This window comes from Coregonus lavaretus (assembly GCF_964263955.1).
Source record: "Coregonus lavaretus genome assembly, chromosome: 1".
NCBI lineage: Eukaryota > Metazoa > Chordata > Actinopteri > Salmoniformes > Salmonidae > Coregonus > Coregonus lavaretus.
This window is the reverse complement of record NC_139988.1, coordinates 94,702,413-94,725,986: the sequence shown is the minus strand read 5'-3', so window position 1 is coordinate 94,725,986 and position 23,574 is coordinate 94,702,413. Positions and strand designations below refer to the sequence as shown.

General features: G+C 47.6%; 1 protein-coding gene across 1 annotated transcript in view; it reads left to right on the top strand.

Moving 5' to 3' along the window:
* Nucleotides 1–8,832: 8,832 nt before the first annotated feature.
* LOC311104364 (uncharacterized protein) overlaps nucleotides 8,833–23,574 on the top strand; it is a 31,158-nt gene continuing 16,416 nt past the window's right edge. Inside the window, exons 1-4 of the mRNA XM_084146178.1 lie at nucleotides 8,833–10,987; nucleotides 11,297–11,395; nucleotides 14,709–14,786; nucleotides 16,100–16,186. Coding sequence (XP_084002304.1) covers nucleotides 8,882–10,987; nucleotides 11,297–11,395; nucleotides 14,709–14,786; nucleotides 16,100–16,186 — 2,370 coding nt within the window. The 5' untranslated portion in view covers nucleotides 8,833–8,881. The remainder of the gene's footprint in view (nucleotides 10,988–11,296; nucleotides 11,396–14,708; nucleotides 14,787–16,099; nucleotides 16,187–23,574) is intronic.

Here is a 23,574-nt window from a genome sequence, read left to right as displayed (position 1 = left end):
TAAAATAATACTAAATAAAAGTAACAAATAATTAAAGAGCAGCAGTAAAAATAACAGTGGCGAGGCTATATACAGGGGGTACCGGTACAGAGTCAATGTGCAGGGGCACCGGTTAGTCGAGGTAATTGGGGTAATATGTACATGTAGGTAGAGTTATTAAAGTGACTATGCATAGATAATAAACAGAGCAGCACCGTAAAAGGGGGGGTGGGGGTGCAATGCAAATAGTCTGGGTAGCCATTTGATTAGATGTTCAGGAGTCTTATGGCTTGGGGGTAGAATCTGTTTAGAAGCCTCTTGGACCTAGACTTGGCGCTCCGGTACCGCTTGCCATACGGTAGCAGAGAGAACAGTCTATGACTAGGGTGGCTGGAGTCTTTGACAATTTTTAGGGCCTTCCTCTGACACCGCCTGGTATAGAGGTCCTGGATGGCAGGAAGCTTGGCCCCAGTGATGTACTGGGCCGTACGCACTACCCTCTGTAGTGCCTTGTGGTCAGAGGCCGAGCAGTTGCCATAGCAGGCAGTAATGCAACCAGTCAGGATGCTCTCGATGGTGCAGTTGTAGAACCTTTCGAGGATCTGAGGACCCATGCCAAATCTTTTCAGTCTCTTTAGGGGGAATAGGTTTTGTCGTGCCCTCTTCACAACCGTCTTGGTGTGCTTGGAACTTGTTAGTTTGTTGGTGATGTGGACACCAAGGAATTTGGAGCTATCAACCTGTTCCACTACAGCCCCGTCGATGAGAATGGGGGTGTGCTCAGTCCTCTTCTTTTTCCTGTAGTCCACAATCATCTCCTTTGTCTTGCTCATGTTGAGGGAGAGGTTGTTGTCCTGGCACCACATGGCCAGGTCTCTGACCTCCTCCCTATAGGCTGTCTCGTCGTTGTCGGTGATCAGGCCTACAACTGTTGTGTCATCGGCAAACTTAATGATGGTGTTGGAGTCGTGCCTGGCCATGCAGTCATGAGTGAACAGGGAGTACAGGAGGGGTCTGAGCATGCACCCCTGGGGGGCCCCCGTGTTGAGGATCAGTGTGGTGGATGTGTTGTTACCTACCCTTACCACCTGGGGGGGGGGCCCGTCAGGAAGCTCAGGATCCAGTTACAGAGGGAGGTGTTTAGTCCCAGGGTCCTTAGCTTAGTGATGAGCTTTGAGGGCACTATGGTGTTGAACGCTGAGCTGTAGTCAATGAATAGCATTCTCACATAGGTGTTCCTTTTGTCCAGGTGTGAAATGCAGTGTGGAGTATAATAGAGATTGCATCATCTGTGGATCTGTTGGGGCGGTATGCAAATTGGAGTGGGTCTAGGGTTTCTGGGATAATGGTGTTGATGTGAGCCATGACCAGCCTTTCAAAGCACTTCATGGCTACAGATGTGAGTGGTACGGGTCAGTAGTCATTTAGACAGGTTACCTTAGTGTTCTTGGGCACAGGGACTATGGTGGTCTGCTTGAAACATATTGGTATTACAGACTCAGACAGGGAGAGGTTGAAAATGTCAGTGAATACACTTGCCAGTTGTTCAGCGGATGCTCGGGGTAAACGTCCTGGTAATCCGTCTGGCCCCGCGGCCTTGTGAATGTTGACCTGCTTAAAGGTCTTACTCACATCGGCTACGGAGAGCGTGATCACATAGTCATCCGGAACAGCTGATGCTCTCATGCATGCTTCAATGTTACTTGCCTCGAAGCGAGCATAGAAGTGATTTAGCTCGTCTGGTAGGCTTGTGTCACTGGGAAGCTCACGGCTGTGCTTCCCTTTGTAGTCTGTAATAGTTTTCAAGTCCTGCCACAGTCCCTGTCCTTGAAATCGGCAGCTCTACCCTTTAGCTCAGTGCAGATGTTGCCTGTAATCCATGGCTTCTGGTTGGGGTATTTACGTACGGTCACTGTGGGGATGACGTCATCGATGCACTTATTGATGAAGCCAGTGATTGATGTGGTGTACTCCTCAATGCATTCGGAAGAATCCCGGAACATATTCCAGTTTGTGCTAGCAAAACAGTCCTGTAGCTTAGCATCTGCTTCATCTGACCACTTTTTTATTGACCGAGTCACTGGTGCTTCCTGCTTTAGTTTATGCTTATAAGCAGGAATCAGGAGGATAGAATTATGGTCAGATTTGCTAAATGGAGGGCGAGGGAGAGCTTTGTACGCGTCTCTGTGTGTGGCGTAAAGGTGGTCTAGAGTTGTTTCCCTCTGGTTGCACATTTAAAATGCTGGTAGAAATTAGGTAAAACGGATTTAAGTTTCCCTGCATTAAAGTCCCCGCCCACTAGGAGCGCCGCCTCTGGATGAGCGTTTTCCTGTTTTCTTATGGCCGTATACAGTTCATTGAGTGCGGTCTTTGTGCCTGCATCGGTTTGTGGTGGTAAATAGACAGATACGAAGAATATAGATGAAAACTATCTTGGTAGATAGTGTGGTCTACAGCTTATCATGAGATTCTCTACCTCAGGCGAGCAAAACCTCGAGACTTCCTTAGATATCGTGCACCAGCTGTTGTTTACAAATATACATAGACCGCCACCCCTTGTCTTACCAGAGGCTGCCGTTCTATCCTGCCGATACAGTGTATAACCTGCCAGCTGTATGTTATTCATGTGTTTGTTCAGCCACGACTCGGTGAAACATAAGATATTGCCGTTTTTAATGTCCCGTTGGTAGGTGGGAGGTAGATATACGTGCTTGTAGTTCGTCCACCTGATAATCAAGTGATTGTAAGTTGGCCAATAGTATCGATGGCAAAGGCAGATTAGCCACTCGTCGCCGGCTCCTTACCAGGCACCCCGATCTCCTTCTGCGATATCTCCTTTTCTTTCTCCTGTGAATGACGGGGATGAGGGCCCTGTCGGGTGTCTGGAGCAAATCCCTCTCGTCTGAATCATTAAAGAAAAATGATTAGTCCAGTTTAAGGTGATGTCGCTGTTCTGATGTCCAGAAGCTCTTTTCGGTCATAAGAGACGGTAGCAGCAACATTATGTACAAAATAAGTTACAAACAATGCGAAAAAAACACACAAAATAGCAGTTGGTTAAGAGTCCATCAAACGGCAGTCATCCCCTCCGGCGCCATTCACCTGTTAAAGATGCTCTATGCAGAGAAAGTGCTCCGCCATTTCCTGATTGCTAAAATTCGAATAGTTCGTCTAATTAAAGTTTATGTGACAAAACAATCACGTTTAGTGAAGTATAGTGTAGAGAATCTAATCTAAACCGCTGTGAAATATATTTTCCATAATCAAAAACATTGTATTTTCAGCTGTTCGAAGCTGGTGTACAAAACTGAAAGAAAAGACGCAAACACTCAACTGAAGAACGGGAAGCAATGCGCCCATAGAACAGATCTACTGCTTCTTGATTTCAATGACAGATTTATAACAGATCATTTGGTCAGGTCGCTCAAAAAGTTACATATTGCAGCTTTAAATCCACTTCAATCAGTGTAGAGGAAGGGGAGGAGACAGGAAGGAGAGGAGACAGGAAGGGGAGGAGACAGGTTAAATAAGGATTTTTTAAGCCTTGAGACAATTGAGACATGGACTGTGTATGTGTGCCATTCAGAGGGTAAATGGGCAAGACAAAAGATTGAAGTGCCTTTTAACGGGGTTTGGTAGTAGGTGCCAGGAGCATCGGTTTGTGTCAACAACTGCAATGCTTCTGGGTGTTTCAAGCTCAACAGTTTCCTGTGTGTATCATCTCAATATTAGGAAGGTGTTCCTAATGTTTGGTAGGGAATAGGCTGCATTTGGGAGATTTGTTTGCAGAGGAATGAGGCATGAGGCTCTCTGCCTGGATAACCACATGGACTGAAAATCTCACAACACATAACTGTCCAATACCTGTCTCCTCTATAACCCTGTCTCCTCTATAACCCTGTCTCCTCTATAACCCTGTCTCCTCTCCTCTCTAACCCTGTCTCCTCTATAACCCTGTCTCCTCTCCTCTATAACCCTGTCTCCTCTCCTCTCTAACCCTGTCTCCTCTCCTCTCTAACCCTGTCTCCTCTATAACCCTGTCTCCTCTCCTCTATAACCCTGTCTCCTCTCCTCTCTAACCCTGTCTCCTCTCCTCTATAACCCTGTCTCCTCTATAACCCTGTCTCCTCTCCTCTCTAACCCTGTCTCCTCTCTAACCCTGTCTCCTCTCCTCTATAACCCTGTCTCCTCTCTAACCCTGTCTCCTCTATAACCCTGTCTCCTCTCTAACCCTGTCTCCTCTCCTCTCTAACCCTGTCTCCTCTATAACCCTGTCTCCTCTATAACCCTGTCTCCTCTCCTCTCTAACCCTGTCTCCTCTATAACCCTGTCTCCTCTCCTCTATAACCCTGTCTCCTCTATAACCCTGTCTCCTCTATAACCCTGTCTCCTCTCTAACCCTGTCTCCTCTATAACCCTGTCTCCTCTCCTCTCTAACCCTGTCTCCTCTCTAACCCTGTCTCCTCTATAACCCTGTCTCCTCTATAACCCTGTCTCCTCTCTAACCCTGTCTCCTCTCTAACCCTGTCTCCTCTATAACCCTGTCTCCTCTCTAACCCTGTCTCCTCTCTAACCCTGTCTCCTCTATAACCCTGTCTCCTCTCCTCTATAACCCTGTCTCCTCTCCTCTCTAACCCTGTATCTCCTCTAACCCTGTCTCCTCTATAACCCTGTCTCCTCTATAACCCTGTCTCCTCTATAACCCTGTATCTCCTCTAACCCTGTCTCCTCTCCTCTATAACCCTGTCTCCTCTATAACCCTGTCTCCTCTCCTCTCTAACCCTGTCTCCTCTATAACCCTGTCTCCTCTATAACCCTGTCTCCTCTATAACCCTGTATCTCCTCTAACCCTGTCTCCTCTCCTCTATAACCCTGTCTCCTCTATAACCCTGTATCTCCTCTAACCCTGTCTCCTCTCCTCTATAACCCTGTCTCCTCTATAACCCTGTCTCCTCTCCTCTCTAACCCTGTCTCCTCTATAACCCTGTCTCCTCTATAACCCTGTCTCCTCTATAACCCTGTCTCCTCTATAACCCTGTCTCCTCTATAACCCTGTCTCCTCTCTAACCCTGTCTCCTCTATAACCCTGTCTCCTCTATAACCCTGTCTCCTCTATAACCCTGTCTCCTCTATAACCCTGTCTCCTCTATAACCCTGTCTCCTCTCCTCTCTAACCCTGTCTCCTCTATAACCCTGTCTCCTCTATAACCCTGTCTCCTCTATAACCCTGTCTCCTCTATAACCCTGTCTCCTCTATAACCCTGTCTCCTCTCTAACCCTGTCTCCTCTCTAACCCTGTCTCCTCTCTAACCCTGTCTCCTCTATAACCCTGTCTCCTCTCCTCTATAACCCTGTCTCCTCTATAACCCTGTCTCCTCTATAACCCTGTCTCCTCTCTAACCCTGTCTCCTCTCCTCTATAACCCTGTCTCCTCTCTAACCCTGTCTCCTCTATAACCCTGTCTCCTCTCCTCTATAACCCTGTCTCCTCTCCTCTCTAACCCTGTCTCCTCTCCTCTATAACCCTGTCTCCTCTCCTCTCTAACCCTGTCTCCTCTCCTCTATAACCCTGTCTCCTCTCCTCTCTAACCCTGTCTCCTCTCCTCTATAACCCTGTCTCCTCTCCTCTCTAACCCTGTCTCCTCTCCTCTATAACCCTGTCTCCTCTCCTCTATAACCCTGTCTCCTCTATAACCCTGTCTCCTCTATAACCCTGTCTCCTCTCCTCTATAACCCTGTCTCCTCTATAACCCTGTCTCCTCTATAACCCTGTCTCCTCTATAACCCTGTCTCCTCTCCTCTCTAACCCTGTCTCCTCTATAACCCTGTCTCCTCTCCTCTATAACCCTGTCTCCTCTCCTCTCTAACCCTGTCTCCTCTATAACCCTGTCTCCTCTATAACCCTGTCTCCTCTCCTCTCTAACCCTGTCTCCTCTCCTCTATAACCCTGTCTCCTCTATAACCCTGTCTCCTCTATAACCCTGTCTCCTCTATAACCCTGTCTCCTCTCCTCTCTAACCCTGTCTCCTCTATAACCCTGTCTCCTCTATAACCCTGTCTCCTCTATAACCCTGTCTCCTCTATAACCCTGTCTCCTCTCCTCTATAACCCTGTCTCCTCTCTAACCCTGTCTCCTCTCCTCTCCTCTCCTCTCCTCTCCTCTTCTCTTCTCTTCTCTTCTCTTCTCTTCTCTTCTCTCATCTCCCGCTCTATTCCTGTCTCTTCTCCTCTCCTCTCTCCTCTCCTCTCCCCTCCCTCTAACCCCGTCTCCTCTCCTCTCCTCTCCTCTCCTCTCCTCTCCTCTCCTCTCCTCTCCTCTCCTCTCCTCTCCTCTCCTCTCCTCTCCTCTCCTCTCCTCTCCTCTCCTCTCCTCTCCTCTCCTCTCCCTCTCTAACTGTCACGGCTGATGTGGATGCGGTGTGGGAGTCAGGCGCAGGACACAGAAGCTTAGTCACAACGACTTTAATAGTCAAAAAGGCAATAACCAAAATAACGTGCCTCTAACACAGGAGGCGAGCGATTACGCAAACAGTGCGTAAAATACTAAATACTCGAGAACACAATAACAATACACCAAACGGACAGGCGTACAACAACACACAACTGCAAACAAAACCAAAGGAAACGTATAGGTGACATAATCAATACATAATACGAGACAGGTGCACCAACAAGACAAAACCAAACAAACATAGAGAACATCAAACGGTAGCAGCTAGTACTCCGGGGACGACGAACGCCGAAGCCTGCCCGAACAAGGAGGAGGAGCAGCCTCGGCGGAATTCATGACAGTACCCCCCCCCCCCCCTTGACGCGCGGCTCCAGCCGTGCGCCGACCCCGGCCTCGGGGACGGCCAGGAGGACGTGGAGCAGGGCGAGTAGGATGACTCCGGTGGAACTCAGTCAGGAAGGATGGATCTAAAATGTCCCTCCTAGGCACCCAGCACCGTTCCTCCGGACCGTACCCCTCCCACTCCACGAAATATTGTAGACCCCCCATCCGACGTCTCGAATCCACAATGGACCCTCAATGTCCAGTGGGGGCGGAGGGGTCTCTCTTATCTCACACTCCTGAAGTGGACCAGCTACCACCGGCCTGAGGAGAGACACATGGAACGAAGGGTTAATGTGATAGTCATTAGGCAATTGCAACTTGTAACACACCTCGTTCAATCTCCTCAGGACTTTAAATGGCCCCACAAACCGCCGGCCAAGCTTCCGGCAGGGCAGGCGAAGGGGCAGGTTTCGAGTCGAGAGCCAGACCCAATCGCCCCCTCTATCTCTATCTCCTCTCCCTCTCTAACCCTGTCTCCTCTCCCACCCTATCCCTGCCTCCTCTCCTTATCTATCCCTATCTCCTCTCCCTCTCTAACCCTGTCTCCTAATTACTGTCTAACCATGTCTCACCTCCTCTCTAACCCTGTCTCTTCTCCTCTCCTCTCCTCTCCTCTCCTCTCCTCTCCTCTCCTCTCCTCTCCTCTCCTCTCCTCTCCTCTCCTCTCCTCTCCTCTCCTCTCCTCTCCCTCTCTATCTCTGTCTCCTCTCCTCTCCTCCTCTCCTCCTCTCCTCTCCTCTCATCTCCCAAAAACCCTGTCTCCTCTCCTCTCTATCCCTGTGTCCTCTCCTCTCTCCTCCTCTCTTCTCTTATCCTATTCCTCTAACCTTGTCTCATATCTTCTTCCTTTCTAACCCTCTCTCCTCTCCCTCTCTATCCCTGACTCTCCTCTCCTCTCCTCTCCTCTCCTCTCCTCTCCTCTCCTCTCCTCTCTAACCCCGTCTCCCTCTCTATCCCTGTCTCCTCTCCTCTCCTCTCCTCTCCTCTCCTCTCCTCTCCTCTCCTCTCCTCTCCTCTCCTCTCTATCCCTGTCTCCTCTCTTCTCTCCTCCTCTCCTCTCCTATCTCCTCCTCTCCTCTCCTCTCTAACCCTGTGTTCTCTCCTCCTCTATTTAAAGGACAACAACATGACCTCCTATCTCCTCCTCTCCTCTCTAATCCTGTGTTCTCTCCTCCTCTATTTAAAGGAAAACAACAATACCTCTTATCTCCTCCTCTCCTCTCTAACCCTGTGTTCTTTCCTCTATTTAAAGGACAACAACATGACCTCAGCTCCTGTATATGAGAGTGTTTTACTGCCCCGCTTCCACACCAAGACCTCCTCCTCTTCATCCCCCTCCTCCTCCTGCTCCTCCTCCTCAGGGCCTCCTCATCCCGACGTCTCTATCTCCTCCTCCCTGCCCAGGAGCACCTCCTTCTTCTCTAGTCTGAAGAGAAGGAGCAGGAAGAGAGACCCTAGCCGCCACACCATTCAGAGAATAATGTTTGTAGAGGGGGAGGAGCAGACAGAGGTGGCATGTCCTGCTGAAGCTGCACCCCAGCCAATCATGCTGTACGAAACCCAGACCTGGCCAACGAAGGAGGGCCGAAGGAAGAAGAAGAGCCAATTAAAGGCTGAGGGGGTGGGGCCAGGGCAGGGGGTGAAGCTCATGGACTACATGGATAATCCATTGGCCAGGGATATTGATGATGAATGTTCTGGGGTCTACACTGTCAGCCCCTATGCAGTGACAGAGGCAGTCTCTCTAGCTCCACCTACTAGCCAGGTGAGGAGCCACTGCAGGTTCCTGTCACTGGGGTCTGTTTTGACCTTCGACCTCCCCAAAGACATGAGGCTGGTCCCCAGTATACAGGACATCATCACTATAGGACCCCCAGAACACAGGGGGACCCCCAACCCAGAGACACACACAGCCCTCAGCTCTTTCAAACAGACCCGCTCGCCCCCCTCTCACCCTTTAGCTGGACCCCCTTCCTCAAAAACACAGACTTGCTCTCCTACCTCCCCTCCCTCAGGCACACACAGAACACCAGACAATGAGGCCGTCACTACTGACAGACATGAAACAATGACACAGACACTGACACAACCACAGATACAGACACAACCACTACTGACACAACCACAGATACAGACACAACCACTACTGACACAACCACAGATACAGACACAACCACTACTGACACAACCACAGATACAGACACAACCACTACTGACACAACCACAGATACAGACACAACCACTTACACAGACACCGACACAGATACTGAAACAGACAAAGCCACTGACACAGGCTATTCAGCTGGAGCCTCTGTTTAATCTAGATAAAGATTTTCCTCTTCCTCCTCCTCTTGCCCTGGATGAGGACTGGGATCAGAACGGACCAAGCGATGACCTATCCCTATCACAGATCCAGACCATACCAAGCGATGACCTATCCCTATCACAGATCCAGACGGAACCAAGCGAAGACCTATCCCTATCACAGATTCAGACCGTACCAAGCGATGACCTATCCCTATCACAGATCCAGTTCAGTGTCTCTGGGATCGTCAGTCTACACCAGGAGTCTGAGCAGGAGTGGGCGGAGCTTGTCTCCAGCAAGCAACCACCAATCACAGCTTATGTTCCAAAGAGTCCCGTTCCAAAGAAACAAGACCATTACAATTACATGGAAAGGGCCATGGTTAGTAGAAGTCCCGTTGTAAAGAACAAGTACCCCTGTCCCTCCTCAGCTTATCAGAACCAGGAGAGCAAAGACCCCTGTCCCTCCTCAGCCTATCAGAACCATGAGAGCAAATACCCCTGTCCCTCCTCAGCCTATCAGAACCAGGAGAGCAAAGACCCCTGTCCCTCCTCAGCCTATCAGAACCAGGAGAGCAAAGACCCCTGTCCCTCCTCAGCCTATCAGAACCAGGAGACCAAAGACCCCTGTCCCTCCTCAGCCTATCAGAACCAGGAGAGCAAACACCCCTGTCCCTCCTCAGCCTATCAGAACCAGGAGAGCAAAGACCCCTGTCCCTCCTCAGCCTATCAGAACCAGGAGAGCAAAGACCCCTGTCCCTCCTCAGCCTATCAGAACCATGAGTGTCTCATTCAGGACCTCAATGGACACCAGTACCATCAGAGGTTAAAGACCCATAGAGAGAGTCTTGACCTCCAGAAGACCAGCCAGGCTTCTCAGATGGTGGTGAATCTGAAGACCAGTGGGTCAGGGAGTATGAGGGAAGACGCTATAGACTCTGGCATCTCTGGTGTCTCCAACTCTGGGAGATTGAAGCTCAATGCTACTGATGTTTCCCAAGAGCCCCAGCCCAAGAGGACCGTGATGGGGAGGCTAGTGTCTCTGGAGGTTGTGTCCAAACCCAGGGCAGACCCCGCAGCAGCTCCAGCTCCTGCCCACCCAGAGAAAGAAACACGACCCAGAAACAAACACCCCGACCACCAGACAGAGACAGACCTCGACTCTGACCCGGTCCACCCTGACCCGGTCCACCCTGACCCGGTCCACCCTGACCCGGTCCACCCTGACCCGGTCCACTCTGACCCGGTCCACCCTGACCCGGTCCACCCTGACCCGGTCCACCCTGACCCGGTCCACCCTGACCCCAACCTCATCATCCATCCAGACCACCAGCAGTTTGAGGAGTCAGAGGAGGAGCTGGAGGACATCTGGAACCATAGCGATGGCTACAGACAGAGTATCTCCTCTGACATCATGTACCAGCCACACCAGGAGGAGGAGCAAGGGGGAAGTAGCAACACCCCAGGACTGACCACAGACACCCAGAACCAGGCCCAGCCCCAGGCTCCCCCCTACAGAAAGCTGATAACAGCCTCTGCCCCTAACCTTCTGGTGGCTGAATTCACACTCCCCTCCTCCTTCCAAACACTACTGGGGTACAACCAGGGCCAGAACCAGGACCAGGGCTTCAGCCGAGATCCTGACCCCAGAGAAGAGATCCCTACCCTGGCTAACAGAGACCGGAGGTCCTGGGCAGCCTTCCCTAACCAGGACCAACCCTGGAGGACCACAGCACTGGTCAATGAGACGGCAGCAGACCCAGTCAAGCTACCGGAGATAGAGGACCAAAAGAGATATATCTACCAGTATAGAGAGGAGGAGGAAGAGGAGGATGAGGAGGAGAAGATGGAGGACACATACTGTCCAAAGGTGAGGTCTACTTTTGACAGGCTCACCGACTTTGACCTCTGACCTCTGAGTTGAGTGAGCTTCTGCACTGTTGTCTCTACTCTACTGCATCTCAGTTGTATCTCTTATCACTGTTTCACTCTTTTTATTTGCAACTGTTATCCATTTTCTCTTATTGTCAGTAACAGACAAATGCCTCCATTCAGCAAATACCTGTAAATAAGTTCACTAAACTCAGTGTAAATAAGTTCACTAAACTCAGTGTAAATAAGTTCACTAAACTCAGTGATGTCAATCTTGACCCTGAGTTGACCTCTCCCCTCTCTCCAGGACACATCAATGAGCCTGCGATCTGTCGACATGGGTCTGGACCGAGCCAATCAGCGAGCTAGAAGTTGTGGCACTCTGGAGGGCGTCATGGAGAAGCAGGTAGAGAGTCTGGCCACGGGGGGGGGGGGGGTGCTGTGGCACTATGGTGAGAGACCTGGAGCAGCAGGGACAGAGTCTGGCCACAGGGGAGCGCTGTGGCACTATGGTGAGAGACAGAGGTGCAGGTACAGCGTCTGGCCACAAGGGGGCGATGTGGCACTATGGAGGGTGACCTGGAGGTGCAGGTACAGCGTCTGGCCACAAGGGGGCGATGTGGCACTATGGAGGGTGACCTGGAAGAAAAGACAACAGTCACACAGCTAGTTAGTCAGCTAGTTAGTCAGCTAGTTAGTCACCTGTTTGTCAGCTAGTTAGTCATCTTGTTAGTCATCTTGTTAGTCAGGTAGTTAGTCAGCTAGTTAGTCACATGTTTGTCAGCTAGTTAGTCATCTGGTTAGTCAGGTAGTTAGTAATCTGGTTAGTCATCTGGTTAGTCAGCTAGTTAGTCATCTGGTTAGTCATCTGGTTAGTCAGCTAGTTAGTCATCTGGTTAGTCATCTGGTTAGTCAGCTAGTTAGTCAGCTAGTTAGTCATCTGGTTAGTCATCTGGTTAGTCAGCTAGTTAGTCATCTGGTTAGTCTGCTAGTTAGTCAGGTAGTTAGTCATCTGGTTAGTCATCTGGTTAGTCAGCTAGTTAGTCTGCTAGTTAGTCAGCTAGTTAGTCATCTGGTTAGTCTGCTAGTTAGTCATCTGTTTGTCAGCTAGTTAGTAATCTGGTTAGTCAGCTAGTTAGTCATCTGGTTAGTCAGGTAGTTAGTCATCTGATTAGTCTGCTAGTTAGTCAGCTAGTTAGTCATCTGGTTAGTCAGCTAGTTAGTCTGCTAGTTAGTCAGCTAGTTAGTCATCTGGTTAGTCTGCTAGTTAGTCATCTGTTTGTCAGCTAGTTAGTAATCTGGTTAGTCAGCTAGTTAGTCATCTGGTTAGTCAGGTAGTTAGTCATCTGATTAGTCTGCTAGTTAGTCAGCTAGTTAGTCATCTGGTTAGTCAGCTAGTTAGTCATCTGGTTAGTCAGCTAGTTAGTCATCTGTTTGTCAGCTAGTTAGTAATCTGGTTAGTCAGCTAGTTAGTCATCTGGTTAGTCAGGTAGTTAGTCATCTGATTAGTCTGCTAGTTAGTCAGCTAGTTAGTCATCTGGTTAGTAAGCTAGTTAGTCATCTGGTTAGTCAGCTAGTTAGTCATCTGGTTAGTCTGCTAGTTAGTCAGCTAGTTAGTCAGCTAGTTAGTCACCTTTTTTTTAGCTAGTTAGTCATCTGGTTAGTCAGGTAGTTAGTAATCTGGTTAGTCATCTGGTTAGTCAGCTAGTTAGTCATCTGGTTAGTCAGGTAGTTAGTCATCTGATTAGTCTCCTAGTTAGTCAGCTAGTTAGTCTGCTAGTTAGTCAGCTAGTTAGTCATCTGGTTAGTCAGCTAGTTAGTCATCTGGTTAGTCAGGTAGTTAGTAATCTGGTTAGTCAGCTAGTTAGTCATCTGATTAGTCTGCTAGTTAGTCAGCTAGTTAGTCATCTGGTTAGTCATCTGGTTAGTCAGCTAGTTAGTCATCTGGTTAGTCAGCTAGTTAGTCAGCTAGTTAGTCATCTGGTTAGTCTGCTAGTTAGTCAGCTAGTTAGTCATCTGGTTAGGCAGCTAGTTAGTCAGCTAGTTAGTCATCTGGTTAGTCTGCTAGTTAGTCAGCTAGTTAGTCATCTGGTTAGTCATCTGGTTAGTCAGCTAGTTAGTCATCTTGTTAGTCAGCTAGTTAGTCATTTGGTTAGTCAGCTAGTTAGTCAGCTAGTTAGTAATCTGGTTAGTCAGCTAGTTAGTCAGCTAGTTAGTCATCTGGTTAGTCTGCTAGTTAGTCAGCTAGTTAGTCATCTGGTTAGTCAGGTAGTTAGTAATCTAGTTAGTCATCTGGTTAGTCAGCTAGTTAGTCATCTGTTTAGTCAGCTAGTTAGTCATCTGGTTAGTCAGCTAGTTAGTCATCTGGTTAGTCAGCTAGTTAGTAATCTGGTTAGTCAGCTAGTTAGTCATCTGGTTAGTCAGCTAGTTAGTCATCTGGTTAGTCAGCTAGTTAGTCAGCTAGTTAGTCAGCTAGTTAGTCAGCTAGTTAGTCATCTGGTTAGTCAGGTAGTTAGTAATCTGGTTAGTCATCTGGTTAGTCAGCTAGTTAGTCATCTGGTTAGTCAGGTAGTTAGTCATCTGGTTAGTCTGCTAGTTAGTCAGCTAGTTAGTCATCTGGTTAGTCAGCTAGTTAGTCTGCTAGTTAGTCAGCTAGTTAGTCATCTGGTTAGTCTGCTAGTTAGTCAGCTAGTTAGTCATCTGGTTAGTCAGCTAGTTAGTAATCTGGTTAGTCAGCTAGTTAGTCAGCTAGTTAGTCATCTGGTTAGTCAGCTAGTTAGTCATCTGGTTAGTCAGCTAGTTAGTTATCTGGTTAGTCAGCTAGTTAGTCATCTGGTTAGTCAGCTAGTTAGTCAGCTAGTTAGTCATCAGGTCAGTCTGCTAGTTAGTCAGCTAGTTAGTCATCTGGTTAGTCTGCTAGTTAGTCAGCTAGTTAGTCATCTGGTTAGTCAGCTAGTTAGTCAGCTAGTTAGTCATCTGGTTAGTCAGCTAGTTAGTTTTCTGGTTAGTCAGCTAGTTAGTCATCTGGTTAGTCAGCTAGTTAGTCATCTGGTTAGTCAGCTAGTTAGTCATCTGGTTAGTCAGCTAGTTAGTCATCTGGTTAGTCAGCTAGTTAGTCAGCTAGTTAGTTTTCTGGTTAGTCAGCTAGTTAGTCATCTGGTTAGTCAGCTAGTTAGTCATCTGGTTAGTCAGCTAGTTAGTCATCTGGTTAGTCAGCTAGTTAGTCATCTGGTTAGTCAGCTAGTTAGTCATCTGGTTAGTCAGCTAGTTAGTCATTTGGTTAGTCAGCTAGTTAGTCATCTGGTTAGTCATCTGGTTATTCAGCTAGTTAGTCATCTGGTTAGTCAGCTAGTTAGTCATCTGGTTAGTCAGCTAGTTAGTCATCTGGTTAGTCAGCTAGTTAGTCATTTAGTTAGTCATCTGGTTAGTCAGCTAGTTAGTTTTCTGGTTAGTCAGCTAGTTAGTCATCTGGTTAGTCAGCTAGTTAGTCATCTGGTTAGTCAGCTAGTTAGTCATCTGGTTAGTCAGCTAGTTAGTCATCTGGTTAGTCAGCTAGTTAGTCATCTGGTTAGTCAGCTAGTTAGTCATCTTAGTGAATTTGTGCCTTTTCTATCAGATACTGTTATAGTGAATAAAGGTGTCATTTTTGTGTCTGGCTGATATTGGGATGTGTTGCTCTCTTTGGTCTTATCATGTATTTATTTCAAACATGTCATCAGAATGGGAGTGGGTCTGAGCTGCAGAGGATGGAGGGAACCCTGGAGCGGAAGCACAAGCTGCAGCTGGGAGGGAAGAAGGTGAGAAGGAAGCAGTACTATAGATTCTATTGCATTTATACAACATTTACACACTATACAACATTTACACTATATACACAACATTCACACTCGATACTACATTTACAATATATACTACATTTACACTCTATACTACAAAATTTACACTCTATAAAACATTTACAATCTATAGTACAACATTTACGCTCTATCTTACAACATTTACACTCTATACTACAACATTCACACTATATGATACATGTACACTCTATAGTACAATGTTTACACTCTATACTACATACACAACAACAATTACACTCTATACTACATTTACACTCTACACTACATCGTTTCATCATCTTAAGCTCTGGCCTGGTCCTTCCAGCCAGATATCAACCAGTGACCAGTGGATCCAATAAGAGCTCAGGATGGTTACATTACCTGGTCTAACACTAGTGTGTCTGTCTGGAGGGTTTTAATACATTACCAGGTCTAACACTAGTGGTTCTGTCTGGAGGGTTTTAATACATTACCAGGTCTAACACTAGTGTGTCTGTCTGGAGGGTTTTAATACATTACCTGGTCTAACACTAGTGTGTCTGTCTGGAGGGTTTTAATACATTACCTGGTCTAACACTAGTGGTTCTGTCTGGAGGGTTTTAATAAATTACCAGGTCTAACACTAGTGTGTCTGTCTGGAGGGTTTTAATACATTACCTGGTCTAACACTAGTGGTTCTGTCTGGAGGGTTTTAATAAATTACCAGGTCTAACACTAGTGTGTCTGTCTGGAGGGTTTTAATACATTACCAGGTCTAACACTAGTGTGTCTGTCTGGAGGGTTTTAATACATTACCAGGTCTAACACTAGTGTGTCTGTCTGGAGGGTTTTAATACATTACCAGGTCTAACACTAGTGTGTCTGTCTGGAGGGTTTTAATACATTACCAGGTCTAACACTAGTGTGTCTGTCTGGAGGGTTTTAATACATTACCAGGTCTAACAGTAGTGTGTCTGTCTGGAGGGTTTTAATAAATTACCAGGTCTAACACTAGTGTGTCTGTCTGGAGGGTTTTAATACATTACCTGGTCTAACACTAGTGTGTCTGTCTGGAGGGTTTTAATACATTACCAGGTCTAACATTAGTGTGTCTGTCTGGAGGGTTTTAATACATTACCAGTTCTAACACTAGTGTGTCTGTCTGGAGGGTTTTAATACATTACCAGGTCTAACACTAGTGTGTCTGTCTGGAGGGTTTTAATACATTACCAGGTCTAACAGTGTGTTCTAGGTCAGATCTCCAGATAGTTAATGTGTCTGTCTGTCTGTTCTAGGCCAGGTCTCGAGCATGGAGCTCCCATCATGCAGTGCTTTACAAACAGACACTCTGCTTCTACCAAGACAGCAAAGACACACTGAGGGTGAGACGGGATGGGACGCTAGTTCAGACATAGGGGGTGCTTATATTTGTCGTCTTTCATACATGTATCAGTGTTTTACCTGTGGGTGATAACATACATGTATCAGTGTGTTACCTGTGGGTGATAACATACATGTATCAGTGTGTTACCTGTGGGTGATAACATACATGTATCAGTGTGTTACCCGTGGGTGATAACATACATGTATCAGTGTGTTACCCGTGGGTGATAACATACATGTACAAGTGTGTGGTATGAAATTGACATTTATTTTTTGCACCCTTGTCAGCTCAGGGATTCAAACTAGCGACCTTTTGGTTACTGACCCAACGCACTAACCGTTAGGTTACCTGCCACCCATGACACAACACACTAATGGTTTACGGCTCAGCTGTTTGTTCACCCACACACTTCCGTAACCACCCGACTATATGTGATAAAGTGAAGATAAGAGGCCTGCGTCTGACCCTAACCCGCTAAAATACACTGAACAAAAATGTGAATGCAACATGTAAAGTGTTGGTCTCATGTTCCATGAGCTGAAATAAAAGGTCCCAGAAATGTTCCGTACTCACAAAGAGCTTATTATCTCAAATGTTGTCCACAAATGTGTTTACATCCCAATATGTAGCCATGACTACCATGGAACTCTATTCCACATCAGGTAACTGATGCAAATAACAGGTAAAAATTACACCTTATGGAACAGCGGGGACTGTGAAGTGGAAACACACAGGAACGTACACATGGAGTAGTGGCAGAGGGAACAGGCACGTACACATGGAGTAGTGGCAGAGGGAACAGGCACGTACACATGGAGTAGTGGCAGAGGGAACAGGCACGTACACATGGAGTAGTGGCAGAGGGAACAGGCACGTACACATGGAGTAGTGGCAGAGGGAACACACAGGCACATACACATGGAGTAGTGGCAGAGGGAACAGGCACGTACACATGGAGTAGTGGCAGAGGGAACACACAGGCACGTACACAAGGAGTAGTGGCAGAGGGAACAGGCACGTACACATGGAGTAGTGGCAGAGGGAACAGGCACGTACACATGGAGTAGTGGCAGAGGAAACACACAGGCACGTACACATGGAGTAGTGGCAGAGAGAACAGGCACGTACACATGGAGTAGTGGCAGAGGGAACAGGCACGTACACATGGAGTAGTGGCAGAGGGAACAGGCACGTACACATGGAGTAGTGGCAGAGGGAACAGGCACGTACACATGGAGTAGTGGCAGAGGGAACAGGCACGTACACATGGAGTAGTGGCAGAGGGAACAGGCACGTACACATGGAGAAGTGGCAGAGGGAACAGGCACGTACACATGGAGTAGTGGCAGAGGGAACAGGCACGTACACATGGAGTAGTGGCAGAGGGAACAGGCACATACACATGGAGTAGTGGCAGAGGGAACAGGCACGTACACATGGAGTAGTGGCAGAGGGAACAGGCACGTACACATGGAGTAGTGGCAGAGGGAACACACAGGCACATACACATGGAGTAGTGGCAGAGGGAACAGGCACGTACACATGGAGTAGTGGCAGAGGGAACACACAGGCACGTACACATGGAGTAGTGGCAGAGGGAACAGGCACGTACACATGGAGTAGTGGCAGAGGGAACAGGCATGTACACATGGAGTAGTGGCAGAGGAAACACACAGGCACGTACACATGGAGTAGTGGCAGAGGGAACAGGCACGTACACATGGAGTAGTGGCAGAGGGAACAGGCACGTACACATGGAGTAGTGGCAGAGGGAACAGGCACGTACACATGGAGTAGTGGCAGAGGGAACAGGCACGTACACATGGAGTAGTGGCAGAGGGAACAGGCACGTACACATGGAGTAGTGGCAGAGGGAACAGGCACGTACACATGGAGTAGTGGCAGAGGGAACAGGCACGTACACATGGAGTAGTGGCAGAGGGAACAGGCACGTACACATGGAGTAGTGGCAGAAGGAACAGGCACGTACACATGGAGTAGTGGCAGAGGGAACAGGCACGTACACATGGAGTAGTGGCAGAGGGAACAGGCACGTACACATGGAGTAGTGGCAGAGGGAACAGGCACGTACACATGGAGTAGTGGCAGAGGGAACAGGCACGTACACATGGAGTAGTGGCAGAGGGAACAGGCACCTACACATGGAGTAGTGGCAGAGGAAACACACAGGCACGTACACATGGAGTAGTGGCAGAGGGAACAGGCACGTACACATGGAGTAGTGGCAGAGGGAACAGGCACGTACACATGGAGTAGTGGCAGAGGGAACAGGCACGTACACATGGAGTAGTGGCAGAGGGAACAGGCACATACACATGGAGTAGTGGCAGAGGGAACAGGCACGTACACATGGAGTAGTGGCAGAGGGAACACACAGGCACGTACACATGGAGTAGTGGCAGAGGGAACAGGCACGTACACATGGAGTAGTGGCAGAGGGAACAGGCACGTACACATGGAGTAGTAGCAGAGGAAACACACAGGCACGTACACATGGAGTAGTGGCAGAGGGAACAGGCACGTACACATGGAGTAGTGGCAGAGGGAACAGGCACGTACACATGGAGTAGTGGCAGAGGGAACAGGCACGTACACATGGAGTAGTGGCAGAGGGAACAGGCACGTACACATGGAGTTCAACAAATTTAACAAATTTACCAACTTTTTAGTTTTGTCCTCACTCATCTTTTTTCGTTAAACTTTTTCACCCCGGACGTTTTATCCCGAGACAGAAGAGTCATTTTCCTGTGCGTTTTTGCTGCCAACTTTACTTTATTTTCCTTTTTTCCATCGCAACTTTTTTCCCTTATTCAACTTTTTCACTCCGGACGCTTTATCTGGACATGGTTCGTCAACATCTTCAACAGCCGAAGCTAAGTAGTAACATTAACATGATGTCTTCTAATTGCAGTCGCTGTACTCATAATATACAGGAGAACGATCGCCTTACGGCGAGAATAGCTGTGCTACAAGCCCAGCTTCAGACGCAATCGTTAGGCAAGGGTAATATCAGTGTAGGAAAGGAAGAAACAGCGTCTGTGCCACCAGTAAGTACAGATAGTAACGTTAGTATAAATCCCCCCGCACAGTCCCCGCAGCCGGACAACTTTCTCATGGCTTCTGGAGGGAAATACTGTTGGAATGCTCAACCGGTGTCGCTCATTCAGCCGACAGAAACTTTCAACCGGTTTTCCCCATTATGTAGCGAGTCGGAGTCTGAGTCTGAGTCTTCTCTTGTCTCTACTCCTCCCGTTACGGGGTCTGAGACGCCGAAGGCTCCCACCATTAGCTCTGACAAATTGAAAACCCTAGTCATTGGCGACTCCATTACCCGCAGTATTAGACTTAAAACGAATCACCCAGCGATCATACACTGTTTACCAGGGGGCAGGGCTACCGACGTTAAGGCTAATCTAAAGATGGTGCTGGCTAAAGCTAAAACTGGCAAGTGTAGAGAGTATAGAGATATTGTTATCCACGTCGGCACCAACGATGTTAGGATGAAACAGTCAGAGGTCACCAAGTGCAACATAGCTTCAGCGTGTAAATCAGCTAGAAAGATGTGTCGGCATCGAGTAATTGTCTCTGGCCCCCTCCCAGTTAGGGGAAGTGACGAGCTCTACAGCAGAGTCTCAGCACTCAATCGCTGGTTGAAAACTGTTTTCTGCCCCTCCCAAAAGATAGAATTTGTGGATAATTGGCCCTCTTTCTGGGACTCACCCACAAACAGGATCAAGCCTGACCTGCTGAGGAGTGACGGACTCCATCCTAGCTGGAGGGGTGCTCTCCTCTTATCTACCAACATAGATAGGGCTCTAACTCCTCTAGCCCCACAGTGAAATAGGGTGCAGGCCAGGCAGCAGGCTGTTAGCCAACCTGCCAGCTTAGTGGAGTCTGCCAATAGCACAGTCAGTGTAGTCAGCTCAGCCATACCCATTGAGACTGTGTCTGTGCCTCGACCTAGGTTGGGCAAAACTAAACATGGCGGTGTTCACCCTAGCAATCTTATTAGGATAAAGACCTCCTCCATTCCTGCCATTATTGAAAGAGATCGTGATACCTCACATCTCAAAATAGGGTTACTTAATGTTAGATCCCTCACTTCAAAGGCAGTCATAGTCAATGAACTAATCACTGATCATAATCTTGATGTGATTGGCCTGACTGAAACATGGCTTAAGCCTGATGAATTTGCTGTGTTAAATGAGGCCTCACCTCCTGGTTACACTAGTGACCATATTCCCCGTGCATCCCGCAAAGGCGGAGGTGTTGCAAAATTTACGATAGCAAATTTCAATTTACAAAAAAAAAAGTAAAAAAAATGGCGTTTTCATCTTTTGAGCTTCTAGTCATGAAATCTATGCAGCCTACTCAATCACTTTTTATAGCTACTGTTTACAGGCCTCCTGGGCCATATACAGCGTTCCTCTCTGAGTTTCCTGAATTCCTGTCAGACCTTGTAGTCATAGCAGATCATATTCTAATTTTTGGTGATTTTAATATTCACATGGAGAAGTCCACAGACCCACTCCAAAAGTCTTTCGGAGCCATCATCGACTCAGTGGGTTTTGTCCAACATGTCTCTGGACCTACTCACTGCCACAGTCATACTCTGGACCTAGTTTTGTCCCATGGAATAAATGTTGTAGATCTTAATGTTTTTCCACAAAATCCTGGACTATCGGACCACCATTTTATTACGTTTGCAATCGCAACAAATAATCTGCTCAGACCCCAACCAAGGAGCATCAAAAGTCGTGCTATAAATTCTCAGACAACACAAAAATTCCTTGATGCCCTTCCAGACTCCTTCTGCCTACCCAAGGACGTCAGAGGACAAAAATCAGTTAACCACTTAACTGAGGAACTCAATTTAACCTTGCGCAATACCCTAGATGCAGTTGCACCCCTAAAAACGAAAAACATTTGTCATAAGAAACTAGCTCCCTGGTATACAGAAAATACCCGAGCTTTGAAGCAAGCTTCCAGGAAATTGGAACGGAAATGGCGCCACACCAAACTGGAAGTCTTCCGATTAGCTTGGAAAGACAGTACCGTGCAGTACCGAAGAGCCCTCACTGCTGCTCGATCATCCTACTTTTCCAACTTAATCGAGGAAAATAAGAACAATCCAAAATTTCTTTTTGATACTGTTGCAAAGCTAACTAAAAAGCAGCATTCCCCAAGAGAGGATGGCTTTCACTTCAGCAGTAATAAATTCATGAACTTCTTTGAGGAAAAGATCATGACCATTAGAAAGCAAATTACGGACTCCTCTTTGAATCTGCGTATTCCTCCAGGGCTTAGCTGTCCTGGATCTGCACAGCTCTGCGAGGGCCTGGGATCGGGAGAGACACTTAAGTGTTTTAGTACTATATCTCTTGACACAATGATGAAAATAATCATGGCCTCTAAACCTTCAAGCTGCATACTGGATCCTATTCCTACTAAACTGCTGAAGGAGCTGCTTCCTGTGCTTGGCCCTCCTATGTTGAACATAATAAACAGCTCTCTATCCACCGGATGTGTACCAAACTCACTAAAAGTGGCAGTGATAAAGCCTCTCTTGAAAAAGCCAAACCTTGACCCGGAAAATATAAAAAACTATCGGCCTATATCGAATCTTCCATTCCTCTCAAAAATTTTAGAAAAAGCTGTTGCGCAGCAACTCACTGCCTTTCTGAAGACAAACAATGTATACGAAATGCTTCAGTCTGGTTTTAGACCCCATCATAGCACTGAGACTGCACTTGTGAAGGTGGTAAATGACCTTTTAATGGCATCAGACCGAGGCTCTGCATCTGTCCTCGTGCTACTAGACCTTAGTGCTGCCTTTGACACCATCGATCACCACATTCTTTTGGAGAGACTGGAAACCCAAATTGGTCTACACGGACAAGTTCTGGCCTGGTTTAGATCTTACCTGTCGGAAAGATATCAGTTTGTCTCTGTGAATGGTCTGTCCTCCGACAAATCAACTGTACATTTCGGTGTTCCTCAAGGTTCCGTTTTAGGACCACTATTGTTTTCACTATATATTTTACCTCTTGGGGATGTTATTCGAAAACATAATGTTAACTTTCACTGCTATGCGGATGACACACAGCTGTACATTTCAATGAAACATGGTGAAGCCCCAAAATTGCCCTCGCTAGAAACCTGTGTTTCAGACATAAGGAAGTGGATGGCTGAAAACTTTCTACTTTTAAACTCGGACAAAACAGAGATGCTTGTTCTAGGTCCCAAGAAACAAAGAGATCTTCTGTTAAATCTGACAATTCATCTTGATGGTTGTAAAGTCGTCTCAAATAAAACTGTGAAGGACCTCGGCGTTACTCTTGACCCTGATCTCTCTTTTGACGAACATATCAAGACTGTTTCAAGGACAGCTTTTTTCCATCTACGTAACATTGCAAAAATCAGAAATTTTCTGTCCAAAAATGATGCAGAAAAATTAATCCATGCATTTGTTACTTGTAGGTTAGACTACTGCAATGCTCTACTTTCCGGCTACCCGGATAAAGCACTAAATAAACTTCAGTTAGTGCTAAATACGGCTGCTAGAATCCTGACTAGAACCAAGAAATTTGATCATATTACTCCAGTGCTAGCTTCCCTACACTGGCTTCCTGTTAAGGCAAGGGCTGATTTCAAGGTTTTACTGTTAACCTATAAAGCGTTACATGGGCTTGCTCCTACCTGTCTTTCCGAGTTGGTCCTGCCGTACATACCAATACGTACGCTACGGTCACAAGACGCAGGCCTCCTAATTGTCCCTAGAATTTCTAAGCAAACAGCGGGAGGCAGGGCTTTCTCCTATAGATCTCCATTTTTATGGAACAGTCTGCCTACCCATGTGAGAGACGCAGACTCGGTCTCAACCTTTAAGTCTTTACTGAAGACTTATCTCTTCAGTAGGTCATATGATTGAGTGTAGTCTGGCCCAGGAGTGTGAAGGTGAACGGAAAGGCTCTGGAGCAACGAACAGCCCTTGCTGTCTCTGCCAGGCCGGTTCCCCTCTCTCCACTGGGGTTCTCTGCCTCTAACCCTGTTACAGGGGCTGAGTCACTGGCTTGCTGGTGCTCTTTCATGCCGTCCCTAGGAGGGGTGCGTCACTTGAGTGGGTTGAGTTACTGACGTGATCTTCCTGTCTGGGTTGGCGCCCCCCCTTGGTTTATGCTGTGGTGGAGACCTCTGTGGGCTATACTCGGCCTTGTCTCAGGATTGTAAGTTGGTGGTTGAGGATATCCCTCTAGTGGTGCGGGGGCTGTGCTTTGGCAGAGTGGGTGGGGTTATATCCTTCCTGTTTGGCCCTGTCCGGGGGTTTCTTCGGATGGGGCCACAGTGTCTCCGGACCGCTCCTGT